Source organism: Micropterus salmoides, unplaced genomic scaffold, assembly GCF_014851395.1.
Source record: "Micropterus salmoides isolate LMB-PRFRI ecotype aquatic unplaced genomic scaffold, ASM1485139v1 Ms_hic_scaffold_2280, whole genome shotgun sequence".
NCBI classification, from domain to species: domain Eukaryota; kingdom Metazoa; phylum Chordata; class Actinopteri; order Centrarchiformes; family Centrarchidae; genus Micropterus; species Micropterus salmoides.
Window position 1 is genome coordinate 626 of NW_024041463.1, and position 25,914 is coordinate 26,539.

At 39.4% G+C, this 25,914-nt stretch overlaps 2 protein-coding genes and 1 pseudogene across 2 annotated transcripts; all 3 read left to right on the forward strand.

Moving 5' to 3' along the window:
• Positions 1-749: 749 nt before the first annotated feature.
• On the forward strand, positions 750-2,495 carry LOC119917853 (cytochrome c oxidase subunit 5A, mitochondrial-like; the record flags this gene model as incomplete). Its single annotated transcript, XM_038738275.1, is given in 3 exon segments — positions 750-871; positions 1,873-1,994; positions 2,083-2,495. Coding segments are annotated over 2 exon segments (236 nt in total), but the record flags the coding sequence as incomplete, so codon positions are not given.
• Positions 2,496-4,580: 2,085 nt separating this feature from the next.
• LOC119917854 lies at positions 4,581-20,155 on the forward strand (annotated as a pseudogene).
• Positions 20,156-23,625: 3,470 nt separating this feature from the next.
• On the forward strand, positions 23,626-24,837 carry LOC119917852. The gene is made up of 2 exons (XM_038738274.1): positions 23,626-24,236; positions 24,649-24,837. Exons 1-2 carry the CDS (start codon positions 23,772-23,774, stop codon positions 24,820-24,822), a joined length of 639 nt encoding a protein of 212 aa, XP_038594202.1. The 5' UTR covers positions 23,626-23,771; the 3' UTR covers positions 24,823-24,837.
• The last annotated feature ends 1,077 nt before the right edge of the window (positions 24,838-25,914 follow it).

The following is a 25,914-nucleotide window of genomic DNA, read 5'->3' on the forward strand; positions in this document are numbered from 1 at the left end:
AATGTTAGTTTCCGTTTGAGCACTTAGGCTCAGTGTATGAATGTGTGTGACTGGTGAATGCAGATGTAGTGTAAAAGCGCTTTGAGTGGTCGAAAAGACTAGAAAGGCGCTATACAAGTACGGAGCATTTACATTTACATAACATTTAATTACATGGTAGGGGTTATTCCATATTTTTAATTTTGACAAATCCCACGAGAAGACCAAAACCAGCATTATTTTAGTCTCTCTCTCAGTACTTTCTGACTTTCCTTCCCATCTTAGCCCTAAGCCCACTGGCTCCTACTGAAGATGTAAAGCTTTTTAAAACAGGTCACAAAAGTTTCATTCTTGAGACAGGCTCAGTAATTTCCTAAAACAGCTTGGACACTGTAGCCTTTAGCAAATATTGCAATTATTGGGAACTGTTTTCAGCCATGGATTAATACACATTGGTACAGTTGCACTAATGAGTATTTTTGGCTCTATGGTGGTGGGTGTGTGGGATCAATACAAAATAAACTACAGTGCCCATGTTCATCATAATGAAGGAACATGTTACACAGTAAGTATGTTATAGTGTATCAGGCTACATAGAAAATACTTTTTTATTGGGATCAGTTCATTATTGGTTTGAGTTTAATTGTGGGATTTATTCACATAGTAGAAATATAGAAAATTACCAGCTCTATCCTTTAAACAATAGACAAAATTAATGAAATACGAAATGTCTCTGTTCTCCAACTAAAATTTGTTATTCCTTCTTCCAGGGATGAACACATTGATTGGTTACGATCTGGTACCTGAGCCAAAGATTCTTGAGGCAGCACTGAGAGCCTGTCGGAGGTTAAACGACTTGGCGAGCGCAATCAGAATTCTGGAAGCTGTGAAGGTAAGGAAAAAAGACCAGCTTCTAAAGGCCTTTACACACGGGAAGCGATTTACATGCCTCGTAATTCATTTTCAATGAGAGGCATCTGTGTCTGTTCACATGAGAAGCCCCGCGGGGCCAGGCGACTACGCAGGCAGAGTGTCGCTTCCCGTGTTAAAAGACCTTTAAGCCGCGTTTTGACCAAAAGTCCCCGCACATCTTTTCAAGCAACTAAAAGATTCCTTTAGCCTATTCATAGTTTTCACGTGACGTCAAATTCCAAGGAAAACTCTCCCATGGAGGGCAAAAAGACGTTATTTTCCGCTGCCTGCACACACTGTTACTTAGAGTTGCTGGAAATGCTGGGTGGTCACAGCGCATGTCACGTGACTGAAAACTATGAATTGTTGTGTTTCCACCGAAGAAGATTAGGCAAATTAACCAGCTGATTTAGGCTGTGTGGGACTAGACTTCTTTGTGTGGGAGTATAATGGAGAAACACATGATAAAGTTACAAATATAATAACAAACTGGATAAAGCCATCAAGTTCTTAAAATAAGTCCAGCACGGAGAAAGCAACACAAAAATAAAATTGCGACAGTTTGGAAGGCCAGCTGACAAGAGCTGCCTATCAGCTGGCCAGACTCATGTCTATATCCGCCTGAGCGTCAGAGGAACACTATTTTTAACGAGCTTTATTAACTGGTATCAGCTGTTACGCTTGTTATGGAGATGAGGAGATTGACTTTTAAAAACTTCCTGACTGATGAAAACTTAAAACTACAACTTAGGACCAATTATATAGTGTTACTCCATCAGCTGTTCACTGTAAACACACCACTGCCCACTGGCTGGTATTTCCGAGCAGTAAATTTAATGCCGGCGTACGATCTCAGGCGGACATCGGCAAGGCTTGTGTGTGCTATCTGACTGTTGATGGCAATTTATTGGTTTGTAAAAACAGTAGAAAAACACCCCACATGCTTGATTTAAAGCCAGTAAACATTTCTTATTTCCTCAGGACAAAGCCGGCCCACATAAAGAGATCTACCCGTACCTGATCCAAGAGCTGAAGCCAACATTACAGGAGCTTGGCATCTCTACACCTGAAGAGCTTGGCATTGACAAAGTGTAGATGGGAAGGTATTAAAATTCTCTGGTCAGTTGTGTGTTTTTCCCACCAGGTTTGTCGCAAGATGGCAATCTAACAAAAAGGTTTTGTTTGTTTCAGATCTAAAGATGATGGAACGCAGTACCCTTGTACTTAAATGTTTGCTTCATACGTGTGATATTTAATTTGGCCTTTATTAAGTTCTATTGCTTGTAAAATATTGATGAACCTAATAAAGGAAACTATCTTTATTGAGTGTCACAAGTATGTTTTGGGAAATTTTAAATTTGTTTGAGTACTTATTGAAGCAGTACATTCATTTTAATTTGCTTTAAAGGAGAGCAGGGCGTCGCTTTGTTCGTGTTGTCTGTGTGTGTCTGAACTTTCTTGTGAGAGTCAGATTTTGCCACAAGGGAGCAGCGATTTCACATGTATGGAAAAAAATCATTCTACTGTATTCAAGCTATATCACATCTGTTTTCATTTCAGGGAAAATGTATATGCTGGTAAAATAAACTTGTTCAAATGGCAAATGGTGTAATGTGATTATCAAGACAATACTGTATTTCTTTTAATTTAGTTATAACAATGTAGTTTATTTAACAAAAAAGAGAAGTTATAGCTACATCAGAAAGCAATGTAATAAAAAAAAAGATAAATTTTTCTGACAAATATCTGAATACATTTTGACTACTGACATGTACTTATTTATTACATATTTAAGAGACTCATGTTTTGTTGGATGAATTTTGTGTAATATTTTCAGATGCACTTCTCATTTTGTTTGTGATACAGAATCTGAAAGGAACTAGCCATGCCCTGCTCCAGTTCATGTCCAAAAAGATTTTTCACATGCAGTTGTTTTGCTAGTATGGTACTTTTTCTAATAAGTCTATTGTTGCATCTGATGTTCATAATCAGTACCAAGGATGAATAAGAATCTAGCTTTTTGTTGCTTTTATAGCTTTTCATTCATTTAAATATAGCTTACCAATGGTTATGAAACTTGATAGGGAACAGGATTATTGCCTGAAGGGACAGTAAATATGATAGTTAAAAATACTTTTCTGTTGTTTTCTTTGTGAGAAATTAGGCAATTCTTACAGTCCACTGACTATTAAGGATTTAAAAAATAATTTAACATGGATTGTATTATATGGATAATGGATTATTTCAATATTGCGTAATTTCCATGAATGCTACCTTCAGTAAAATTGTGCAATGCTTAGACCAATGGGCCTACAGTGTCAAACTAAATTGTAGTTGAAATCTGCACAATTATTCAACTTCTCTTATTAAAAACAAAAGATGTACTTAATGTTAAAATTTTAATTGAGCGTGAGTGGAAGGTTTCAAACATTTTCGATAATTACTAGATAAAACAATTTCAACATCTCTGATATAGTGTGAGATTTATAAATCAGTACCATACAAGTAAACCACTAGGAGGAGTAACTGCTTATGCTTGTTAATTCACAAATTCACCACTCCTGCTACAAGGTCTGAGTCTATATGAGAGGAACAGATTTCAGTTTAAGTTTAGATATTTGAGAGGAATGACTGAGTTAGGTCTGATGTGTTTGCAAGTGTCTTTTTCAAGCCCATAAATACACCATTTGACTGCGAGTGTATGAATAGATTGTAATTTATTTCTCAGTTTAAGCAATGTCTCTGCTTAACGCTCTGAAACCTGTGTCGAACCTGTGGTTAAGAAATGCAGGATGCTGTTTCTAGCAAGGAACCAGTGAACTATGTGTGACATGTTACATCCCTCCCCTTCACATGAAGGTCTTTGCTTTTTAGCTGAGGAGATCTCTGTATGCCTTGAGCCCATTTGCAAAGGTGAAATAAACTTACTCAAAGACAGCTCTGGTTTTTCATCTGTATATAACACCGCTTTCCATAAGCGTAACCAATAAGGTCATGTCAACAGTGTGTGCCTTCAGCTTTATGTAGAGGAGTGGGTGTCCATATAACCGCTGACATGAAAGCAGAATTTCCAGCATTGTTACATATGGTATTAGGCTGTTCAAAGCACATTAGATGGCCACCGCTGGTTTTGTTGCCAACCAAAAGCCAAAAGAGCTCTAGACTATATCTTTGGTTTGGACTCCAAGAAACCAATTAGCACTTAGTGATAAAGTTAATCAGACTATAACACATAGCCTACATGTTTACCTTAAACAGATGTCAGACCTCTGCCAGCCTCTAACCATTTACATTTTCAACAACACATACATGTTTACCTTAAACAGATGTCAGACCTCTGCCAGCCTCTAACCATTTACATTTTCTTTGGGCACTTTTACTCAGTAAATGTAGGCAACTTAATCCTGCTCCAAAGAAAATAGGACAATGACTGATGACGCCACCACTTTATAGCCAGAATGCATGTTTCTGCTGTGAAATAGCCTATAACCAATTTTAGCAGTGGAGTTAAATAGAAGTATTCTATGGGTGTAGAGGTCAGACTCATTTGCAATGTAAAAAGTTCCACGGAGACACAGTCAAGAAAACGACCACTTTACGAGATTTATGCACGGGGCGGGCCTTTGATTAACCCTTGGTTTGAGGGGGGGAAGCCATTCAAAGACAATCAAGATGTTTGAGTTTCCATGCGCAGTGACCAGCGAGGTAAAAGCGCACAGCATTATCGCTTACCCCTCCTCCAGCTCCTATTACTCCGGCCTCCACACTAGCCTACAGGAGGGTTTTTCACATTTGATCAGAAGAATGTTTTCAGTTTAGAAAAACTGGTCATGCGATGCGATTTATTTCTGCCGGCGGAAAGAAGGAAAAACTAGATAAGACCTGTTGGCGATGATGGATTACTCGAAGGCGCAAATGGTGAGTGTCGACGACTGTTTGGTTACGCTCCCACTCGTGTTTGTTACAGTAACAAAGCAGTGACGATTCATGAAGACATTTTCAGGAACATTACGATGTAGTTTTTGTTTTAGTTATTGATCAGGGTAAGTTGTTTTCCGTAATTGTTAAAGGAGGTCGTATGCTCGCATGTGTCTGCAGTTTTGAAAATAAAGTTGATTTTCCATTTAGAAAACTGAAGAAATAGGCTATGGAAGGACGTTCTTACGGACGCCTTTTAACAAGGCAAGGACACTGAAAATTTTTGGGGGAAACATTTGTATCCTGCTTCTAATTTATTGTCAACTGAGCTAATGTAATCTTCTGTTGAGAATTCTCTCAAGCCACTTAGCTTTGTTTCACTTTAATCCACCAATAATGTGCTTTCTGAGGCCGTAGACAGCCTCTCATGCACATTAAATTCATCATTTTAGTAGACAAAAACAACTGAATAATGTTCATCAAACAATATATACATAGTATATAGTATTTAAACAACTATTTGGTAAAAATGTAATTACCAAAGCCTTTTTGTACATGCAGTTTGCATTATCCTATTTATAACTTTGGAAAACTTGCTGCAGCATATGCAAGCAGAAACACCTAATCAAACTGTGAAGTGTGAAGTCAAATATGTGTCAATATGTCAAATGTTTTTTTTGGTTCATAGTCAAGCTTATCCGAGGAGGGCAGCTCAGCTGGGTGTCCACAGTTCAGTCCTGGTGGGGTGAAGCTTGAGGTGGTAATGGAACAGCTGCAGAGACAACAAGAGGCCAAACTGGAGATGAACCTGCAAGAAAAGCATCTTCTTCGAGCCCAGCTCCTGTTTGCTCAACACGCTGCTGTGGCGAGGGCCTCTGGCTCCAGAATAGACTCTGCGTTATTTGGCAAAGCAGATGGACAGACTTACCAAGCAGCTCAACAAGCTTTTAACAGCCATCTCAGCAAAACAGACCCAGATGAGGAAGATGAAGACTCGGATGAAGAGGAAGAGGAAATGGTGGAGCCTGAAGAGAACGATGAGGACGAGGAAGATGATGAGGAGGAGAACGGGCCTCATCAGCAGGCGAAGAAGCCTCGACACCAGCAGATTGCAGGCTTCCCCTTCCCTGCTTATTCCACATCTCAGTCGTCTGCTGTGACGCAAATGTCCAAATCGCCACCTTCAGCAATAAAACAGGAGCCTGAGGAGAAGGAGCGGCTGTCTCTTGCTGGCCAACAAGCCTTCACATCACCCAATGGCTTTGCTGACTGGGGCTATGATGAACCATGTAAACAAGTAAGTTATCTTTGACTGCCCAAATCAAGACTATATTGTTTTTCTTGCCATCCTTTTATAGCCTATTGAATTTTTTAACATTTGCTCCCATATTTTACAGAAAATCCCATTGTCATATCTCTGTCCACTCTTGGATAAGCTCTGGCTGTTGTGCTAGGCCTGAGAAAAGGAAATGCATTCTTATTGCAGCAGCCAACATTGTAGTGATTTATAACTTTATTTTGAAGTAGCCAGACCTCAATTCAGCTTTACAGAGAGGAGATGAACATCTGTAACTCTCCTTTTTGGTGTGTGTGTGCATACTCTTATTATTTGTTGACTTCTGAGAGTCAGACTCACTGCTGCCTAGTCTGCCTCCGTTTCTGTGGAGGAAGGAGCGTGTCCCTTTGGCAAGATGCCCGAAATTGATAGTGTTTAATTAATTAACTACTGGCCAGGCCAGCGATCTCTCCCCACTGTTATACTTCACCACATGTATCACACTTTTGAAAAGGAGTTCTGGCCACCAGCCGAGGTAATTGGTCTTGGCTGGGATCCAAGCCTGACTGTTCAAAGCGGCCAGTTCAGGTCTCATAGTGATGAAGTTAAAAAGACAGCAGAGGATTAAACGGAATAGCGTCAAGTGTGTATGTTTGCACACAGTTGGCTTCAATAGTTAAGAAATCGCTGGGTAGGGAGGTGGACGTTTCTCTTTGTATCAGCAAGATATATAATGAAATGAAAAAAAATGGTATTGAATATGAGATCCAAAGCTAGTATTTACAAGTATGTTTTCCAACAGTTATGTTTGACTTCTTATAGGAAACAGAGGCTGTCCTTTTATAGATTTATTATTTTTTTCCTTCTTAAGGGAGACCAATCTGATTGGTTCTTCTGTGTGTATTTTCCCTTGAAAAGGCACCAGTTCAATACAATACATTATGATTAATGAGGCCTGAGGGAGGAGGGACAGCTGGGGTTACCAGCCTTAAACATACCAGCAAGTAACTGCCTATAAAGTTCACTTACAGTAGTTTGAGTGGATCAGACACACCTCTTGCTCATTATTTAGACAGATTTCATATTTTCTTGTGCTTTTATTTCCCCCCTATTTCCACCTGTCACCTGGGGTTTGGTAAAAGTTACATGTGGAGTGAAACTATGGTTTAAGATCCATGATCGTTCAAAAAGTTGTGTTCATTGGCCTCTTCAAAACCCTACCAGGCCCATAAAACTCATTGCTGACGTAGCTGTAGCTCAGTGGATAGCTTTGCATAATTTAACTGTCGCTTGGCAACACTAAATGGCAGCTTAATTCAGCTGCAAGTAATCAATACATTATATGGCTGCTGCAATGAGAATGCATTTCCTTTTCTCAGGCCCAACACAACAGCTGGGGCAATGTAGAACATTTCTACTGTTAAAACACAGTAATGAGTTGTGAGAGGCTGTTAAAATAAATTGCATGTGTGTGTGAAATGGATTGGATTCAGTTTTTCTATTGCTTAAAGCACAAAAAACAGCTCAGAACCTTTTTAATTTATCGTTAGAAGAAATGTATGCGAGATGCTGCTGTGACCTATTTGTGTCAAGATTTGTGAACATCTTTGTATGTGGTCAGATTAACTATATTAACAATATTTCATTTTTACATAGGCTATACATTAAGCTAAAAATCAGTTCTAGGTTTTTTTTTGTCATTGCTAACAGGTTTGTATGGGATACTGAGCATAGTAGGTTATAGTAAAATGGGTTGCAGTCCATAACCAGACACAAAGTTGAAAATGCTAAAATGTAAACATGTCGCTGTTTGTTTTATAATTGTTTGAATTTATTTCAAAACAGGACTCAATAGTTTGCAATGAAGCTTTTTTTGTGACTTGCATTTAAATAAGTTCCCTTTGTTACATACAGTTTGAAATGGGCTCTTTTATGAGTTAATTGGTGGCTGTATATAATGATTTACTTTTGTTAACCTCTCTTTGTGCCCCTACTATATCTTTAGCTTTTTCTTTAATTTATTTAATTAATTAAACATCCTTGAAGATCTGGACATGCTGTACAGCCATTGTTCACTCCTCGTGTGCGGTCTAGCTGTATGTCCTTTAATTCAGCATGGGTGGAGATGAAAAGCCCCTGATCGTTCTGTCCCAGCTTACCACACAGCGAGTGGCCAGATAAATTATCTTGACTTGGTCGGGTGACTAAAGGCCCGATAATTTAATTTGGATTAGAAATTTGATCCCCCCCCGCGGTTTCATTGGTTTCGAGAGGGATAAGATGTCACTGTTGCTCTGCTGGCACAGCTGGTGGATTTTAATGAAGCTTATTATAAGAGGTAGTTTCCAGTTAGGTTTGAGTAAGTGAAGTGGACATTTCAATTCAAATGTAGTGGAATTATGTTTTTATATCTTGACTGGTTGAACAGACAGTCTCTTAGAGAATTACTTTGTGTATAGTAATATGCATTAATATGATGATTTGTAATTTGAATATATAAAATAATCTCAAAGCCTATTAAAAACTGGCCTGTTTTAACAATACCAAAAAAACCTACGTGCTGAATGCTATCAGGATTCCCAGGGCTGGATGTGTGAAAACTCTGAGCAATTAACTGAGAGCCCTTTGTTAATAGATCCACAGCAGGTCTCACTTGCTCATCAATAAGGGGGGAAGGGTTTTATTTCCATTTGATGGTGAAAAGACTGGGATGTTTATCTACCTTCACATCAATAAGCTTTCTGGCGGGGGAGTACAAGTCCTTTTTATTAGAAATTCTAAGCTGAGCCCATTAGTTGTGTTGACGGCTCTGCCACCACAGGGGCTGTAGTGGATACTGGTTGACCAGTTTAACAACTGAAAACAGAGGAATAGAAAATAATTTTTCTGAGTAAAAGTTGTTTTTTGCAACAGTGATTTCGAACCAGGGGTTAACAGGATGCGTTGAAAGATCTCAGAGTAGCTAAATTAATTTAAAAATAATTCTTAAAATATGGTGGCGGTTGAAATAGATAGTAGTATTATCTAAAAGTAATGGATAAATGGCTCAAATCCAGCTTTTGCCACTACAAGAGTTAGTAGAACACACGCAAACTTGACCAAACCAACATAGACATTCAGAATTAAATTGAATGAAAAGATTACAATTACAATATCCACTTTTATGCAGTTACTGGTTTTAATTACCATGTTTTTACAAAATCATACTAAATGATGAAGTGTAAATGGGAAGTAAAATCATTATGAGGGAATACAAGGAAAAATAATACAGTTAAATACAGAAACATTTTTTGTTGTATAAAATGCACATGCTTGTGTTAATTTAAAACAGATTAACATAAAACAAGAGCATGCATGCACTGAGAGGCATGCTCCTCATTCCGGCCTACAGAAAGAAAACCAATAATGGATATCAGAGTAGAAAACTAAATCAACAATAGTCATAAAATAAATGAAATGTAATGTGAGTGTCAGAATAACGATTGGAGGGTAAAATCATCTACTCAATGTTATTGTACAGACACACTATTCATAAGGAATGGTGGAGGAATAACATGTCATATCAAACTACCTAATGAGCATAGCACTTTTCATTAATCTCCTGTCTGTGACCTGCTTTAAGCAGACACTCCAGTGGAGCAACATGCATTTATGTATACATAACGCGGCAGTTCAGCAACCAGAGGCTTACAGAGACCAGCTGTATACTGTCTTGACTGTCCTGCAGTCGACAGTGGTTTCAGTGCTGGGAAAAAAAACAGGTTTGGACACAGGGAGTGGGAAGAATCCTTGGGGAAAACATGACAAATAAAGAGAAGCTTTAAATAGGACTGGTATATGAGGATACAACCACCCAGTGTGTGTTTGTGTTTAATGATCTTTTTAATAATGCTTTGGCTGTACTGCATGTTTGATCAGTAGATGAAGTACTATCATCCATAGTATAGTTACATATGTACAACCAGTTTTAGTCTGAAATAAGCAATTGGAAATTAACTTCTAAACTCTCCTGTGTTTTTGCGCATGCTCTCCTCATTACATTCCGCATATAAGGCAGTCACAATCTGGAGGTCACACTGATGTTTCTCTTTGTTGGTGTATTTACAGAGAGGAAGCGCCATCTGGGCTGAGGAGAATGACGGAGGAAAAGTAAAAGGAGAACCATCCAGGGACTTTGCCAAGGTCAGTAGTCGATGTATGTAAACAAGAACATACCTGAAATAATCACAGAGCAACAGTTGACTGGCATGTTGGAATGTTTGTTTCCTAACTTATAGCTTTATGAACTGGATAATGACCCACAACGGAAGGAGTTTCTTGACGACCTCTTTGTCTTTATGCAGAAACGAGGTAAGAGTCAGAGTTAGAGCTTTACAAATGTCTGTATAGTTTTTTTTTGAGTAGCTAAGTGAGCTCTTATTAATGTTCCTTTCTGAATTTATCAACCCAAGTCTTTCAACACCAAATAAAGAAAGTAATGGTGCTCTTGAGGGATGTTGTTTATGTGTTGATTATGGAATGGCAATTTGCAAGTGGGTGCAACGAAACACTTGAGTGTTAAACTACAGGTTAAAGTTGAGGACTGACTGAACTTCGGAGGAGCTGAAAAGTGTTTGCCTTTAAAAATGATCTACCCGATTTGTGTTTGTTTTGTGTAGAATTAGAAAAAAGTTTACTGTGTTATCTCCATGAATTATCCTTGTTTTCATAGCTTCGCAATAAAACCAGTAAAGGACTTGACATTTTAATACATTCAGGAGTTCAAATGATGAAGTACAACTGATTGTTTCCAAAATGTTAATAGACATTAGGAAAATAAATGTAAATCCTTAAATGCAAACTTTGGAGGGTTGCAATTTTTAAAAAAGTAGTTTCTCAAATTTGGATGGGGTTTTCCTTTATCTACTGGATGGTAGTTTAACACAGGGGACATAGATTGTACTAACAGTTTATAAAAAGCAATATAAACAGTTCTATTGGTCCATTATAGCATAATGGGTAACAAACTTGAAGCTCCACAGGTCAAAAAATGAACCCTACAGCTTTTACTAGTCATATAAAGTTAACATTCTCAAATATATTTATTTAGGTGTTAGGATGCTACTAATTAAGCTCATGATCATTTCTCAGTTTTGCAAGTGGCTAAAATCTACTTTACACTTTTCAACATAAACTACAATCTGCAATGGAAATGCCTTGAGGCATTAACAATGTACTTTTGTTTATACTTTCAATCCTATAGTTGTCTAGCTGTGTTGAGCACTGTGTGTTAAAGATTAATTTGGTGCTCTGAAAACAAATCCCAGTCAAAGAAAAGTGGATGCAGCAGGACACGGTCGGCAGTCTTTACTCATGTGTGCAAAGGTCATGGCCATAGCAAATGTGTGTGTCTGTGGCATGTGTTTATGTTAAACACAAATAATCAACCTACAACCTCTTTTTAGCCTACTTCATTAATTGGTTTTACTCCAAATCAGGATTGTAAGGGTTAGCTGTCATCCCCTGTGATTGGCAGGCACTGCTGGCTCTAAAAGCACCCCTCCCCCTGCGCTCAAATCAATGCAGCAACAGAGCTGCTGTTGTGGAACTATCCCCACCCCCGTCCATCTGAAATAAGCTTCGTTAGAAAAGTCTCACCACACAGATTAACCTGCTAAGCAATATGACCTAACATTAACTGGGCAAATCATCTTCTTCCTTGTGCCTGTCCTTAACAATGCTTTTACAAGACCACTCTTGTTTAAACTTTTGAGGAATAAAATTCAAAGAAAATTAAAACATTTTGTTGTGTTTATCCTGATTCATTCAGGAACTCCTGTGAACCGCATTCCCATCATGGCGAAGCAGGTGCTGGACCTGTACAGGCTTTATAAGCTTGTGACAGAGAAGGGAGGCCTGGTGGAGGTTATTAACAAGAAAATCTGGAGGGAGATCACCAAAGGTCTCAACCTCCCCACATCCATCACCAGCGCAGCCTTCACCCTCCGCACCCAGTAGGTGTCTCGTCTCATTTGTAGCAGAAAAGCTCAGAAGGTTGTTGTGTTGACAGATTTTCTATTCAGGAACAATCGGGGGAATAAAACGTGCTCCAGTGTGAAGACTTTCTGGTGATTAAATAGCTTGTCCAAATGTGAAACAAAAGTCTCTAAATGGGTTCAATTATAATTTTCTAAAATTAGTGCAATTATTACTTAAAGGGGCATTATGTAGTTTTCAGCGGCCACTAGAGGTGCGGTTTGAGGATTGCAATCAGTCGTGTGCTTGTACGCATGCTAGCTTGAACTCATGAGCGAGCATAATCCGAAACACAACCGCTTTCAGACATGTTCAGGCTCTGTTGCTTCAACGTTCCTCACTCATTCAGTGTAGCGAGCCACATATTGGCACAATCGTCCCGTGGAAAAAAGGCAGTATGAAAGCGGCTATAGACATACAGGGAGACGGCTTCACACAACATGCCAGAAACTCGGGTAAACTCCCAGTGCAACTTTACAGTAATAGTTTTAGCAGCTTGAGGTTGAACTAATTCATGCTCGTTACATGATAACATTACATTTACTGCATTTAGCTGACGTGCTACATCGTCGTTAGCTTGCCTGTCTGCTTTTCAGTAAATAACTTACTAAGTTACTATCTGTAAATGTCTCTCTGTGTATCTTTCACCAGAGGCTCTGTGTTGTTGTCGCCGTTTTGTTGCAGTATTGTATATTATGTGGGTCTTGTTAGTTACAGCAACTGAGAGGTGGAGAAGCTGTGTACCTGAGTATCGGTAAAACCACAATAAATCTAAATTGAATGTTACGAAGCAAACAGCAGCAGGTCCGAGCTAATGTAGCATTAGCTGGCTGCCCTGCCTTGTATCACTATAGGCTAGTGAACAAATCGCTCCACATTTGCTTTGTACCGTTGCATCCTTTCTTGCAGGCTAAATCAACACTTTGACATAATACCGGTGGAACACAGGATAGTTATATTGGTTGCGTTAGCTGGTGAAGTAATATGGAAAGCGATACCACTTTGCACCGGATAACGTTAGCTGGTGAGCTAAATTTAGTGTCTCGGTGACTAGCCATTCTGATGTTCACTTTTTACTCAACATCATCTGAATCTTGTTTAGTCTGATGGGCTTCAGTCTCAGAACTTTAGTGTTGTTTTGTATGCTTACGTGGAGTTATGTTGGAGTCTATGTTGTGCTGTGGGCTGGCTGATTTGTGGTGTTAGTGGACTGTATGGCTCGAAAGCACGCACAGGGCTACATCCCGACCTGGTGTCCTCACATTAGTAGCAGAATAGTGTCTGATGCAAGCAAAAGAGAAAACAGGCGTGTGCTTCATTTCTATGTGAGGTTAGAGCCCATTGACAAAAAGGAAGTAAAATTTTGATTTATTAATATGTGGTTTCATTGAAAAATTACATATAGCCCCTTAAACATTGGGGTTAACATTTCAGCTGATGTACAGTGGATAGAAAAAGTCTACACACCCCTGTTAAAATGCCAGGTTCTTATGATGTAAAATAACGAGACAAAGATAAATCATGTCAGAACGTTTTCCAGCTTTGTGTGTTAATGTGACCTACAGTGGGTACGGAAAGTATTCAGACCCCTTTAAATTTTTCACTCTTTGTTTCATTGCAGCCATTTTCCAAAAATCAAAAAAGTTCATTTTATTTCTCAGTAATGTACACTCAGCACCCCATCTTGACAGAAAAAAACAGAAATGTAGAAATTTTTGCAAATTTATTAAAAAAGAAAAACTGAAATATCACATGGTCATAAGTATTCAGACCCTTTGCCGTGACACTCATATTTAACTCAGGTGCTGTCTATTTCTTCTGATCATCCTTGAGATGGTTCTACACCTTCATTTGAGTCCAGCTGTGTTTAATTATACTGTTTGGACTTGATTAGGAAAGCCACACACCTGTCTATATAAGACCTTACAGCTCACAGTGCATGTCAGAGTAAATAGAATCATGAGGTCAAAGGAACTGCCTGAAGAGCTCAGAGACAGAATTGTGGCAAGGCACAGATCTGGCCAAGGTTACAAAAAAATTTCTGCTGCACTTAAGGTTCCTAAGAGCACAGTGGCCTCCATAATCCTCAAATGGAAGACGTTTGGGACGACCAGAACCCTTCCTAGAGCTGGCCGTCCGGCTAAACTGAGCTATCGGGGGAGAAGAGCCTTGGTGAGAGAGGTAAAGAAGAACCCAAAGGTCACTGTGGCTGAGCTCCAGAGATGCAGTCGGGAGATGGGAGAAAGTTGTAGTAAGTCAACCATCACTGCAGCAATCCACCAGTCGGGGCTTTATGGCAGAGTGGCCCGACGGAAGCCTCTCCTCAGTGCAAGACACATGAAAGCCCGCATGGAGTTTGCTAAAAAACACCTGAAGGACTCCAAGATGGTGATAAATAAGATCCTCTGGTCTGATGAGACCAAGATAGAACTTTTTGGCCTTAATTCTAAGTGGTATGTGTGGAGAAAACCAGGCACTGCTCATCACCTGTCCAATACAGTCTCAACAGTGAAGCATGGTGGTGGCAGCATCATGCTGTGGGGGTGTTTTTCAGCTGCAGGGACAGGACGACTGGTTGCAATCGAGGGAAAGATGAATGCGGCCAAGTACAGGGATATCCTGGACGAAAACCTTTTCCAGAGTGCTCTGGACCTCAGACTGGGCCGAAGGTTTACCTTCCAACAAGACAATGACCCTAAGCACACCGCTAAAATAACGAAGGAGTGGCTTCACAACAACTCCGTGGCTGTTCTTGAATGGCCCAGCCAGAGCCCTGACTTAAACCCAATTGAGCATCTCTGGAGAGACCTGAAAATGGCTGTCCACCAACGTTTACCATCCAACCTGACAGAACTGGAGAGGATCTGCAAGGAGGAATGGCAGAGGATACCCAAATCCAGATGTGAAAAACTTGTTGCATCTTTCCCAAAACGACTCATGGCTGTATTAGATCAAAAGGGTGCTTCTACTAAATACTGAGCAAAGGGTCTGAATACTTAGGATGATGTGATATTTCAGTTTTTCTTTTTTAATAAATTTGCAAAAATTTCTACATTTCTGTTTTTTTCTGTCAAGATGGGGTGCTGAGTGTACATTACTGAGAAATAAAATGAACTTTTTTGATTTTTGGAAAATGGCTGCAATGAAACAAAGAGTGAAAAATTTAAAGGGGTCTGAATGCTTTCCGTACCCACTGTACAATGTGAACAATTCAATAGAAAAACAAATTGAAATCTTCGAGGGGGAAAAATGAAAACCTTACAATAACCTGGTTGCATAAGTGTGCACACCCTTAGACTAATACTTTGTTGAAGCACCTTTTGATTTTATTACAGCAGTCTACAGGAGTCTATTAGCATGGCACATCTTGACGTGGCAATATTTACCCGCTCTTCTTTGCAAAAGCGCTCCAAATCTGTCAGATTGCGAGAACATCGCCTGTGCACAGCCCTCTTCATATCACCCCACAGATGTTCAATTGGATTCATGACTGGGCTCTGGCTGGGCCATTCCAAAACATTAATCTTCTTCTGGTGAAGCATGCTTTTGTGGATTTGGATGTGTGCTTTGGGTTGTTGTCGTGCTGAAAGGTGAACTTCCTCTTCAGCTTTCTAACCGACACTGAAGGTTTTGTGCCAAAATTACCTGGTATTTGGAACTGTTCATAATTCCCTCCACCCTGACTAAGGCCCTGGTTCCAGCTGAAGAAAAAACTGCCCCAAAGCATGAAGCTGCCACCACCATGCTTCACTGTGGGTATGGTGTTCCTTGGGTGATGTGCATTGTTGTTTTTGTGCCAAACATACCTTTTGGAATTATGGCCAAAAAGTTCTACCTTGTGTCATCAGACCATAACACATTTTCACACATGCTTTTGGGGGACTTGATGTGTGTTTTTGCAAACTTCAGCCGTGCTTGGATGTTTTTCTTTGTTAGAAAAGGCTTCCGTCTTGCCACCCTACCCCATAGCCCATTCATATGAAGAATACGGGAGATAGTTGTCACATGTACCGCACAGCCAGTACTTGCTAGAAATTCCTGCAGGTCATTTAATGTTGCTGTAGGCCTCTTGGAAGCCTCCCTGACCAGTTTTCTTTTCGTTTTTTCATCAATTTTGGAGGGACAATATCAGGAAAATCCTACTAGAACAGCTGAGCTTTATTTGTAATTAATCAGAGTCGCTTTAAATGATGGCAGGTGTGTAATGACTTCTAGTTAACCTGAGTTTGAATGTGATTGGTTAATTGTGAACACAGCCACATCCCCAGTTATAAGAGGGTGTGCACACTTATGCAACCAGGTTATTGTAAGGTTTTTATTTTTCATTTTTCCCCCTCGAAGATTTCAATTTGTTTTTCTATTGAATTGTTCACATTATAGGTCACGTTAAAGGTGGAAAAAGTTCTGACATGATTTATCTTTGTCTCATTATTTTTACATCATAAGAACCTGGCATTTTAACAGGGGTGTGTAGACTTTTTCTATCCACTGTATAGTAGTAACAATAATTAGGAAAAATAATGACATACTGTATCTTCACTATATTTACACCATGTGCTGCGCCCTTTTTGGAGTAATAAATGCATTACAGTATTCAGCATGTTATCACATTAATGTAATTCTATTTTCAACCTTATTGGAGAGACATCAATTACATTAAGAGAAAATGTTCTATGTAGTTATTACATTATCTTTTGGGTTTGCTATAATGTTTTATACTTATTAAAGCCAGCTATGTAATGTACTAGATTATATATATTAAGGCGCTTCTGCATCTGTCAATTAATGTAAACATGTTTATTTCTGTTGGGCATTTTAACATGTGGGTCTACAGGGATTGACTCGCTTTTGGAGCTAGCCTGAAGTGACCATGCAGTTTTTGGCACTTCCGCGTTTGCTTCGTTTTCAGCCCCATAGGTTGCCGCTTGGGTTACACCCATCGACAGTATACGGTTACACCCAGATGATCTTTATTTCAAAAAAGGGCTTATTTGCACCAGATCACGTGACTCATGCTAAACATTTCGTTGCAGGTATATGAAGTATCTGTACCCGTTTGAGTGCGAGAAGAAGGGCTTGAGTTCTCCAGGTGAGCTGCAGACTGCCATCGACAGTAATCGCAGAGAAGGTCGACGTCCCAGCTACACCAACAGCCTGTACCGCTACTCTCCCTCCCCGAGCTCTGCTCCACACGCCGTCCTCTCTTCGCCCATGATGCAAACCACCCCAACTGGACACAATGGCCTGAATACATCTGCTAGCCCAAATCTAAAGAGAAACCTCGGTATGCCAGACTGTGTGCTGTATTGAATTTGTAACTTGTAGAGTGCAGATCTCCACCAGGCCTGACCTATCAATAACACTACAGTGTCTTAAGTCATTTCACGTGTTATCACAACTGTTATCACTGCTTACGTTTGTAACAAACATACATACTCACGGGCTGGTTCAGAGGAGTGAGGCGTCAGCAGTCAATGGCGACATAAAACAGCAACAAAATAATTTTTTCCAAAATCGTGAATCACCTCAACCACAAGAGGTCCTTGAGCATACAGTCATGAATGTGCACTACAAATATTAGGCTGATGGGTCTTGTGTTATGTGAGATTATCTGCGGACGGACAGAAACACACACACACACACACACACGCACCCTTATGTGTTCAACATAAGAGTCAGCGAGATAATAAAACGGATTTGATATCTGACCAATATGATCCATCTTGGATTCCACATTGTTTTATACTAATCTATTAGAAGATAATTGATTCTTAGATTGCAATTTAACAATTTTACTTTTTAACCGCTCACCTCATCATATTAAGTCATAAGTAAATTGTTACCCTGGCTGAATGTACTGTGACTGTAAGATACTTGTGACCTCTAGTGATTTAAATCTTCACACATTTATAATTGCATAGATTTTTCAATATCTCAGGCATCTTATGAAGAGCTGTCATTTTTCTGTCTGCTGTTCTTCTGATTCCATGTTTAAAAATTATTTTAGATTTTTACTTTTTTACTTTTATTTTTTCTCCAATCAGATGAGCTGTCCACTCCTGGAATACCCAGCCGGCTGCCCATGGCTCTGGCACTGGGGCAGCAGCAGCAACAGCACCTGGCACAAGCTGCCACATTCGAACATCTGAGAGAGAGGCTAGAGCGCAGCAGCAGGAGGAGCTGCAACTGACAGTCCAGACAAGAAAATGATGCAGCTGGCGGAGGAGCAGCAACGCCTCATGCAGCAGGCCCTCCAACAAAACCTCTTGGCCATTGCCTCTCACTTCAACCCCATGAATCACAAACTTAATAATGGACATGGTGAGTTGCCTTTGCTGTTATTATACCAGCCTTTTCATTACTTGACAGGATTTTAGGAAAGTCCATTAACTGAAATATTTAAATTTTCTCACACAGAAAGCAAACAGGAGTTGTCTCGGGGTATCTCTACTAATGGAGCAGCCAGTATCAGTGTATCTGTGGAGGTCAATGGCACCATTTACTCAGGTGAGTAAATCACTTTTAAAGGAAAACATAGTTTGGACCTTTTCTGTGTTTCTATGCATGTATTTTTTATTAAATGTATATTTAAATGTGTTAAAATTGTTTTTAAATAACATCTTTTAGAATATCTTTTCTGTCCTTTCTATTATTATTTGATTTGATTGTGTATTGTGCACGCTCTTATATATACACATCTCACTTTATGTAATAAGCACAGTTAGAATCTGTTATGCTAAGGATAGTTCAACATTTTAGGAAATATGCATATTTGCTTTTTTCCAAGAGCTAGATGAGAAAATTAAAAATGATTTTGATATTTAAGTATGCAGCTAGAGCCAGCAGGTATTCTCTTACTTTAGCATCAAGACCAGAAATAGCTAGTCTGGCTCTGTTAGAAGGTAAATAAATCAGCCTTCCAGCACCTCTAAAACACAGTAAGAGTAAAAACAACAATTTGTGGTTTTACGGGGCATTATGTGCCACTATTTCTTTATTAGGAGCAGTCACTTCCTTCCACAACTTGTCGTTTTTCAACTTTGGTTTTATACGGCTTAAACATACAAGAAATAACATGTTAATGTGTGATCTTTAATGGTGCTGTTAGGCGGATTTGTTACTTTTGGACAAAGCCAGGCTAGCTTTTTCCCTTGGCTTCCATTTTCTAAGCTAAGCTAGCCTTCTGGCTGTAGCTTTATATGTAGTGTACAGAAATGAGAGTGGTAATGATCTTCTCATCTACGTAAGTTACAGTGACTAAGCTTTAATACTACTGTATTTACTGTCTTTTATACACTGCAGCAGTAAATGATAAAATACATTTAGCCTTTTAATGTCTATTGTTTCTAATTTGAATCTTCTCTCTGATCTCTGCATTGCAGGAACGCTGTTTGCCCAGAAGTCAGCTGCTCCTGTGGTGTCACAGAACGTAACTCTGGCAGGAACAAGTGGTTTCAGTGCCCTCTCCTCCTCACACAGTCCCTCCTCTTCATCTTCCACCTCCTCAAAGGGACCAAATTAAGGCTGGCAGTTAAATCTGTTCTGAGCAACACAGTACACAATATACCTCTCTTGTCAGACAAGAACTATATGAATTCTAGGTAAAAATCAATTGCAACATAAGAAGCAATTCATTTGTTTTCCTTTACTTTGACAGTGTAATGTGTTAATTTTTTTTACATCATAAGCTTCCAAACTGACTACAACATAGATTCAGATCACAGTTTACCTTAGTGCCTGTTGGACACTTTTTAAAATGTAAAGAGCTTTACATGGTTGGTTCAGAAGTGTCTTTAGAGCAGAACAGTGCACCATGAGAACCAATGCTAAACCTCTTTTCCCTTGTCACCAGTAGAACAGTGTAGTTGCCAAAATGCAGCTAATGAAGACCAAAAAGCCTTAGCTCAGTATCATAACCTCTGTCTATAATTACCTTACTGACTTTTTTATTTTATCCCTCTCCCACTTGAGTGAAAACGCCACGTTTATACTTTTCACAGCAGCTTTTAGGGATTCGGTTTCCCCAGAAACGTGTCCTAAAGAATCGAACGGAATTTAAAAAAATGTGTCTCAGGTTTGTTGTGTTTTTTACATTTTGTATTGTGTTTTTATTTTACTTTATTTTTATTTAAGCATTTGGTTCGGCATCAAAATTACAAAACTGTTTTAATTCATGTTTGTCGTGAATCAAAGGCAAAATGAAAAGTTTGTGCTGGGAGCTAGACGTAAGTGATAACTGATTTACCTCAATTGACTTCCCATCTCGGGACTCAGGAATGTCCTCTGGACTCATCACTCATATACTCATAATGAATTGCTGTGTTGTATTTGTATAAATGCAGAGAATGTATCATTAATGACCTCAAGCTTTTGACAAGTGAACACTGAAACAGTGCTACCTCACTCTTCTAGAGAAATATGCAATACTTAATGCAGCATGTGTTGATTTAGGCATCTGCTGAAATATACTGTATGTGGACAATCAAGTAGACATGTAATTGCAAACAAATGTCACTGTGAACTTGACAACTGTAAAAAACCAAAACCTTGCTTTGGTCTCTGATTAACGTATTTCTTGGATATGTGGCCATAAGGAATAACATTATCTTGTGTGCTGTAGAAAGACTGGTATGTTTCTGAACCTTTTAGTGCTCTTGTCTTAAATAAATAAAATATGATAAATCAAAAGACCATAATGTTCTTCAAAATGTTAGCTATTTAAATATTTCATTTGGATGATGGTGTTAATTTTGTGTAGTCCTTTATAGTTGTTGTTGCTTGAACAAAATGAGTAAGCATTCTATACGAAGAGTGACAAAATAATCTCTACGCACAAGAAATTTTTTAAAACTACCACTAGTAGAATGTAAGTACATTTACCCAAGTAGTTGTACTTCTACTTGAGTATGTTCAATTTGACTGTTTCCCAATTCAGAGGGAAAAATTACACTTTCTAGCCTCTGAATATTTCCTCCACCACTGGAAAGTACATACCAAAAAGAAAATGTTATGTAAGTAAGGGGCCAGATGGGGGTAGTATTTCCTTCTCTACACAAGACACACACCATTTGAAGTTCAGGGATATTATTCCTCCATAAACATGCACATTTATCTGTACTTTGGTATCTCTGTTCTTAATATCTTTAACCAGGATCCCGAACCAGTGAACAATTAAGAAGTTAGTTTTTTGAACAGTTCTGTCCTGGGTTTTATTGTCAATTGAGTTTTTTTTTTTCTTTGTGCTTCATTGGTGACAAACTGAATTCCTACATTGGTTTCACTATGTATTTTAAATCAGATTACGTTTATCAAATAAAACTCTGCACACTGTGTGTATGGAAGAGGAAGTATAGAAAGTCCCTGTATTGAGAATTAAATCCTGAACTCTGCAGCAGACCTATGACAAGCTATACTAATGGAGATAAGCGCTCATGGGTCAGAGGATAAGGGTGGGGGATGGGTTGCAGGATTTACTGTTGGGAGAGTTATTCTATAGTGATACTGCTGGTTTGGCATCTGGGACAGTGTAGAAGAAAGATGCTACAGGAATAATTGAAAGGTATTATGAGATGAATATCTCCACCCACGGTCCCCGCCCCCAGGGAGGAATAATACCAGTCAAGGCACTCTGCTGATGAGGAGATCACTGTCCTGGGATGACGACTGGAATATACTGTATGTAGCAAGTTAGGACAGCACGATGATTTTTCATCTTTGAACAGGGAATGATTCCTGCAGCTGCCAAAGACGGCTTGAATTTAATTTCCTGAAGGAGGTCCTTCCCATGTATCAGAAGTCCTTTTCATGAAATCTGGCGATATCATGTAATGTGCAGGATTTGTTACTCAAACCTGAAACTTGGGATCCTAAATAACCAAGATGTTTTAATTGGATACAGATGTTTTGTGCCTTTGGCACTCCAAAGCAATGGCTTTGAATGATCCAGAATTGCGTGGGGAGATATCCCCAGGACTAAAAGGCCAGAATGTGTTTTCTTTCCGGGGACCTCTGGGCTTCTACTGAATATTTTGATATCGGCTTCGACAAACCTTCAGCCACTATTGGCACCATGCCTTACCATGACGAGGAGTACCCAGGTCAGCCTCTGTGGCAGTCTGTGCTGCTCTTCTGCTGTAAGGGAATGATTGAGGGCATTATGGTCATCCTCTTCTTCTGGCTTCTGGTGCAGGTTCTTTTCACCAAACAACTTGAAGGTAGGATCTTAAAGGATACAGTAGGTTCACAATTTTTTCAAATCTGAAACAACTACCTACTCACTTGCCGATGTTTACTTCTTGCGATCATTGAGTAATCACTCCACCTGTCCATACCGGCTGTGAAGAGAGCTCTTCCTAACATGATTCCAATGTAATTGACGGGGTCAAAATCCACAGTCCTTGTTCTCTGCAAAAATGCATGAAACCGAAGATAATATCATCAGTAAAACCATGTGGGTGTCTTCCAATATCACTGTGGTTACTGTGTTTTAGGAAAATATTACCTCTTTGTGTTACTTTCCCTCCTTCTAAGAAAGAAACTGTCCGGGGGGAATAAAGAAGGTGAAATATGCAATAAAAAGATGTAATATCTTGTCATGATTTATAATGCATTTCTACAGAGATCAAAGATCTGGATTTTCATTCATTTCTTTCATTGGAATCACATTAGTAGGAGACAGGAATTATTACCTCGACCAACATTTTTTTCAAAGTACATATAGGAATGTGTATTATTATTTTAAGGTAGACTAAAGAATAAGTGAACCAATCTTTTAACACTACTTTAATATGAAGCATGGGATCTATGCTTTCTGGTAAATGGGGTAAAATAGCACCCTTAAGCTAACGATACACGGAGCAACTTTTAGAGCAATGGTGCTGGGCAATGTTCAATGGTAATGAGTAAAGATCACTACCGTAATCCTCTTCCCCCATCACTCTGCCACCCTCCCCGCACCACCGCTATCCGTTCAAAACATTGTCGAACTTGCCACCAGCAACATTGCCCAGCAACATTGCTCAAAAAGTTGCCCCGTGTATCATCAGCTTTAGAGTGTTATGTAATCCAGTGGTTGCACTAGGGTAAATTGCAACAGTTTCTGAACTGTTGCTATCTGTTTGATCTTATTTTTCTCTCATATGTTTACAGTTCACCTCCAAATTCTTCTTTTGGTTGGGCTGATAATCTTTTGTCTGTCTTTGGTCCTGGGATGTATTTTGTGCTGGAGGAACAGTCAGATGTGTCCAGTGAAAGACCAAGATCCTGTGACATCAGCTCCAGCTGAAAGTGTGACTTCTGCCCAGAGCCCGCCTCCCTCAGCAACGACAGCATCCAGGCAGCAATATGAGGGGCTGGATGCAGATACACTGGAGTACCCCTCCACTTTCACCAGCCCTGCCCCTTCGGAGAGTGAATTTACCTCTCTGCCATTCTGCACAGCTGCCTCTGAGCAGAAGGAGCAGCCAAAGCCTTATTTTTCCTTGCGTCGCTTCAGCACCCCACTTACATCACACACATTTATAAACCCATAGATCCTCCTTCCCTGCCTTCATTTCCCAAATTGGGACTGTTGTCCAAAACATGTAAGGCTCTGCAGAGGCGCTGCACGGTGACTGGGGGTAATATATCTTACAATGAACACAGCAGGCTCACCAGTGCTTTCTCCCCTTCTATGCTTGAAGAACCAATCCCACTGGCTCCACTGAGCTATGGCTCCAGTGCCAGCTGCCAACAGCCAATATCACAAAACCCATGCATCCATTTTACTATGGTCTTCTCTCCAGAACAGCAAACCTTGGCAGTCACTGTCCTCAGCCTCACTGGGACGCCCCACAGACTGGAGGACGTGTTTGTGCTAGGCAGCCTGCCACCTCTTTACCCCTGCCCTATAGAAGCCTCTGCCCAGAGCAGCCTCAGCCCTGAGACCCACAGCCTGGTGCTGCTTTTGAAGGTGAGCTCCGTGAAGGAGCTCCAAAGGTGTGTACTGAGAATAATCGTATACACACGGGAACCTCCCAGCCTGAGAGGCACCACACTGGGTGAACTGGATGCTGAATGTGGAGGAAGAGACTGGAGAGCAGAGCATCCATTTCACTTCACGAAAGAACTTAACCCAAGCAAGTGGAAGCTAAAAAAGGTAGCAGTGTAGTGAATTAATATCTGTGAGCAGGTGTTGACTTTAGTTTTAAGATACTGTACATAGAGGTCTGGCCAGATTAACCTGTTAGGAGGCCCTGGGGCTGTTGCTGTTCCCCTTTTGAACACTTATAGGACTTTAGCTCAAGCTTAAATCACAGACTGCAGTTTCCAGGTTAAGAATGAACAGGTTGAAATGACCTGCTGAAACAAGCAAACGGAGGAAGAGCTGGAACAAAAGTCAGTATTTTGTTTTATATGGGATATTTTGTGTATTGTATTATAGTACAATTAAACTTTTTTTAGTATTTTATGTGTTTTTTGTATTCTACAAAGCAAAGCCTCATGCAGCCTCATACCTTCTGATTGAGGTATTCTTCTCTGCTCTTTGAACTTTTGCCCTTTGACTGCAGAGCCTGATCTTACAGGATACACCGATGTGTAAGGGGCTTAGCTGTCCTCCCCAGATCTTCATTTGGCTTCAGTATCAGACTCTGGCACACCGCATCAAAGCCATGGTCCTACGAGCAGAAAACCTAGACAACCTCGTTCACACATTGGCAGCAACAGGTAAAACCAGCGTTTAATATCACTTGAAATAACAAAATGTGTGTTCGATTTAGAGATCCCGTAAGGACATCATCATAAAGGCATTATGTAAGTGTGCGAGGGAAGAACTAACTTTTGCCTTTGAGGGGCAGAGGTAAAGTAATTCCCTATGTTTGCTTTTAATGTTTAGGGGATTATATGATGTCTTACAGGACCCAAATGCAGCAGGAGATCATCCCTTTTTTTAATGACATTGTGGTTTAATCCTTCACTATTCACAATCCTCAGGAAAATGTTCCAATCTCCTCTGGATCTCTGATCCGACAAATCTAATCTTTGTTTGCATTAGCCTGTCTAAGTATTATTTTTATTGCAGACAAGCACCTCCTGTACACAGAGCCATTTGATGTTAAAATATCTGTTTCATTTACATGAACGTCACGCACATTTGACGAGGATAATCCCTTTATGTTTTATATCAGACTACTGAAAGTATTTGTTGGTGAATATTTAGACAACAGAGTAGACACAACTGCATTACTATGGATGAAGACGGTATATGTGTATTACATATAACAATATTTATTTTAGCTCCATATTTACTGGTGTGAGAATGGTAAAAATTCTTGGTTTGATTTTATTTAAAAAATTTTATCCATTTTTGTAACTGGACAGTGGGCATGAATGTTCTTGTGTGATGTGATTTCCACCTTTTGGCAAGTGTGTTATGTAAATAACAGAAAATCTCTCTAGTAGAGAGACCAGTGAATTATAAAATGGATGCTTGTCTGCAGTATTCTTTTTTATTTATTTGGGTGCCCATTGGCGTCCACGAAGTGATCACTAGACTTTCTGGGGGTCCATACAAAAACAGTAACAGTAAAACAAACAACAATGTAAAATCACACAGTATAAATAAAACAAGAAAAGGCAAAACAAGCTGAACATAAAGATTAGAAAATAAGTTAAATTGCTTCACATATGAAGCAAAAGACAAAAGTAGCCCACAATGGAAACAAAAAAGAATTGTCACAAATGCATAGTAACAAAAATAAATAAAATAATCTAAGAGTAATATAGTAATAGTAATAGTAAACTAATCACAAAGGTTCCAATACAGCAATATTCAC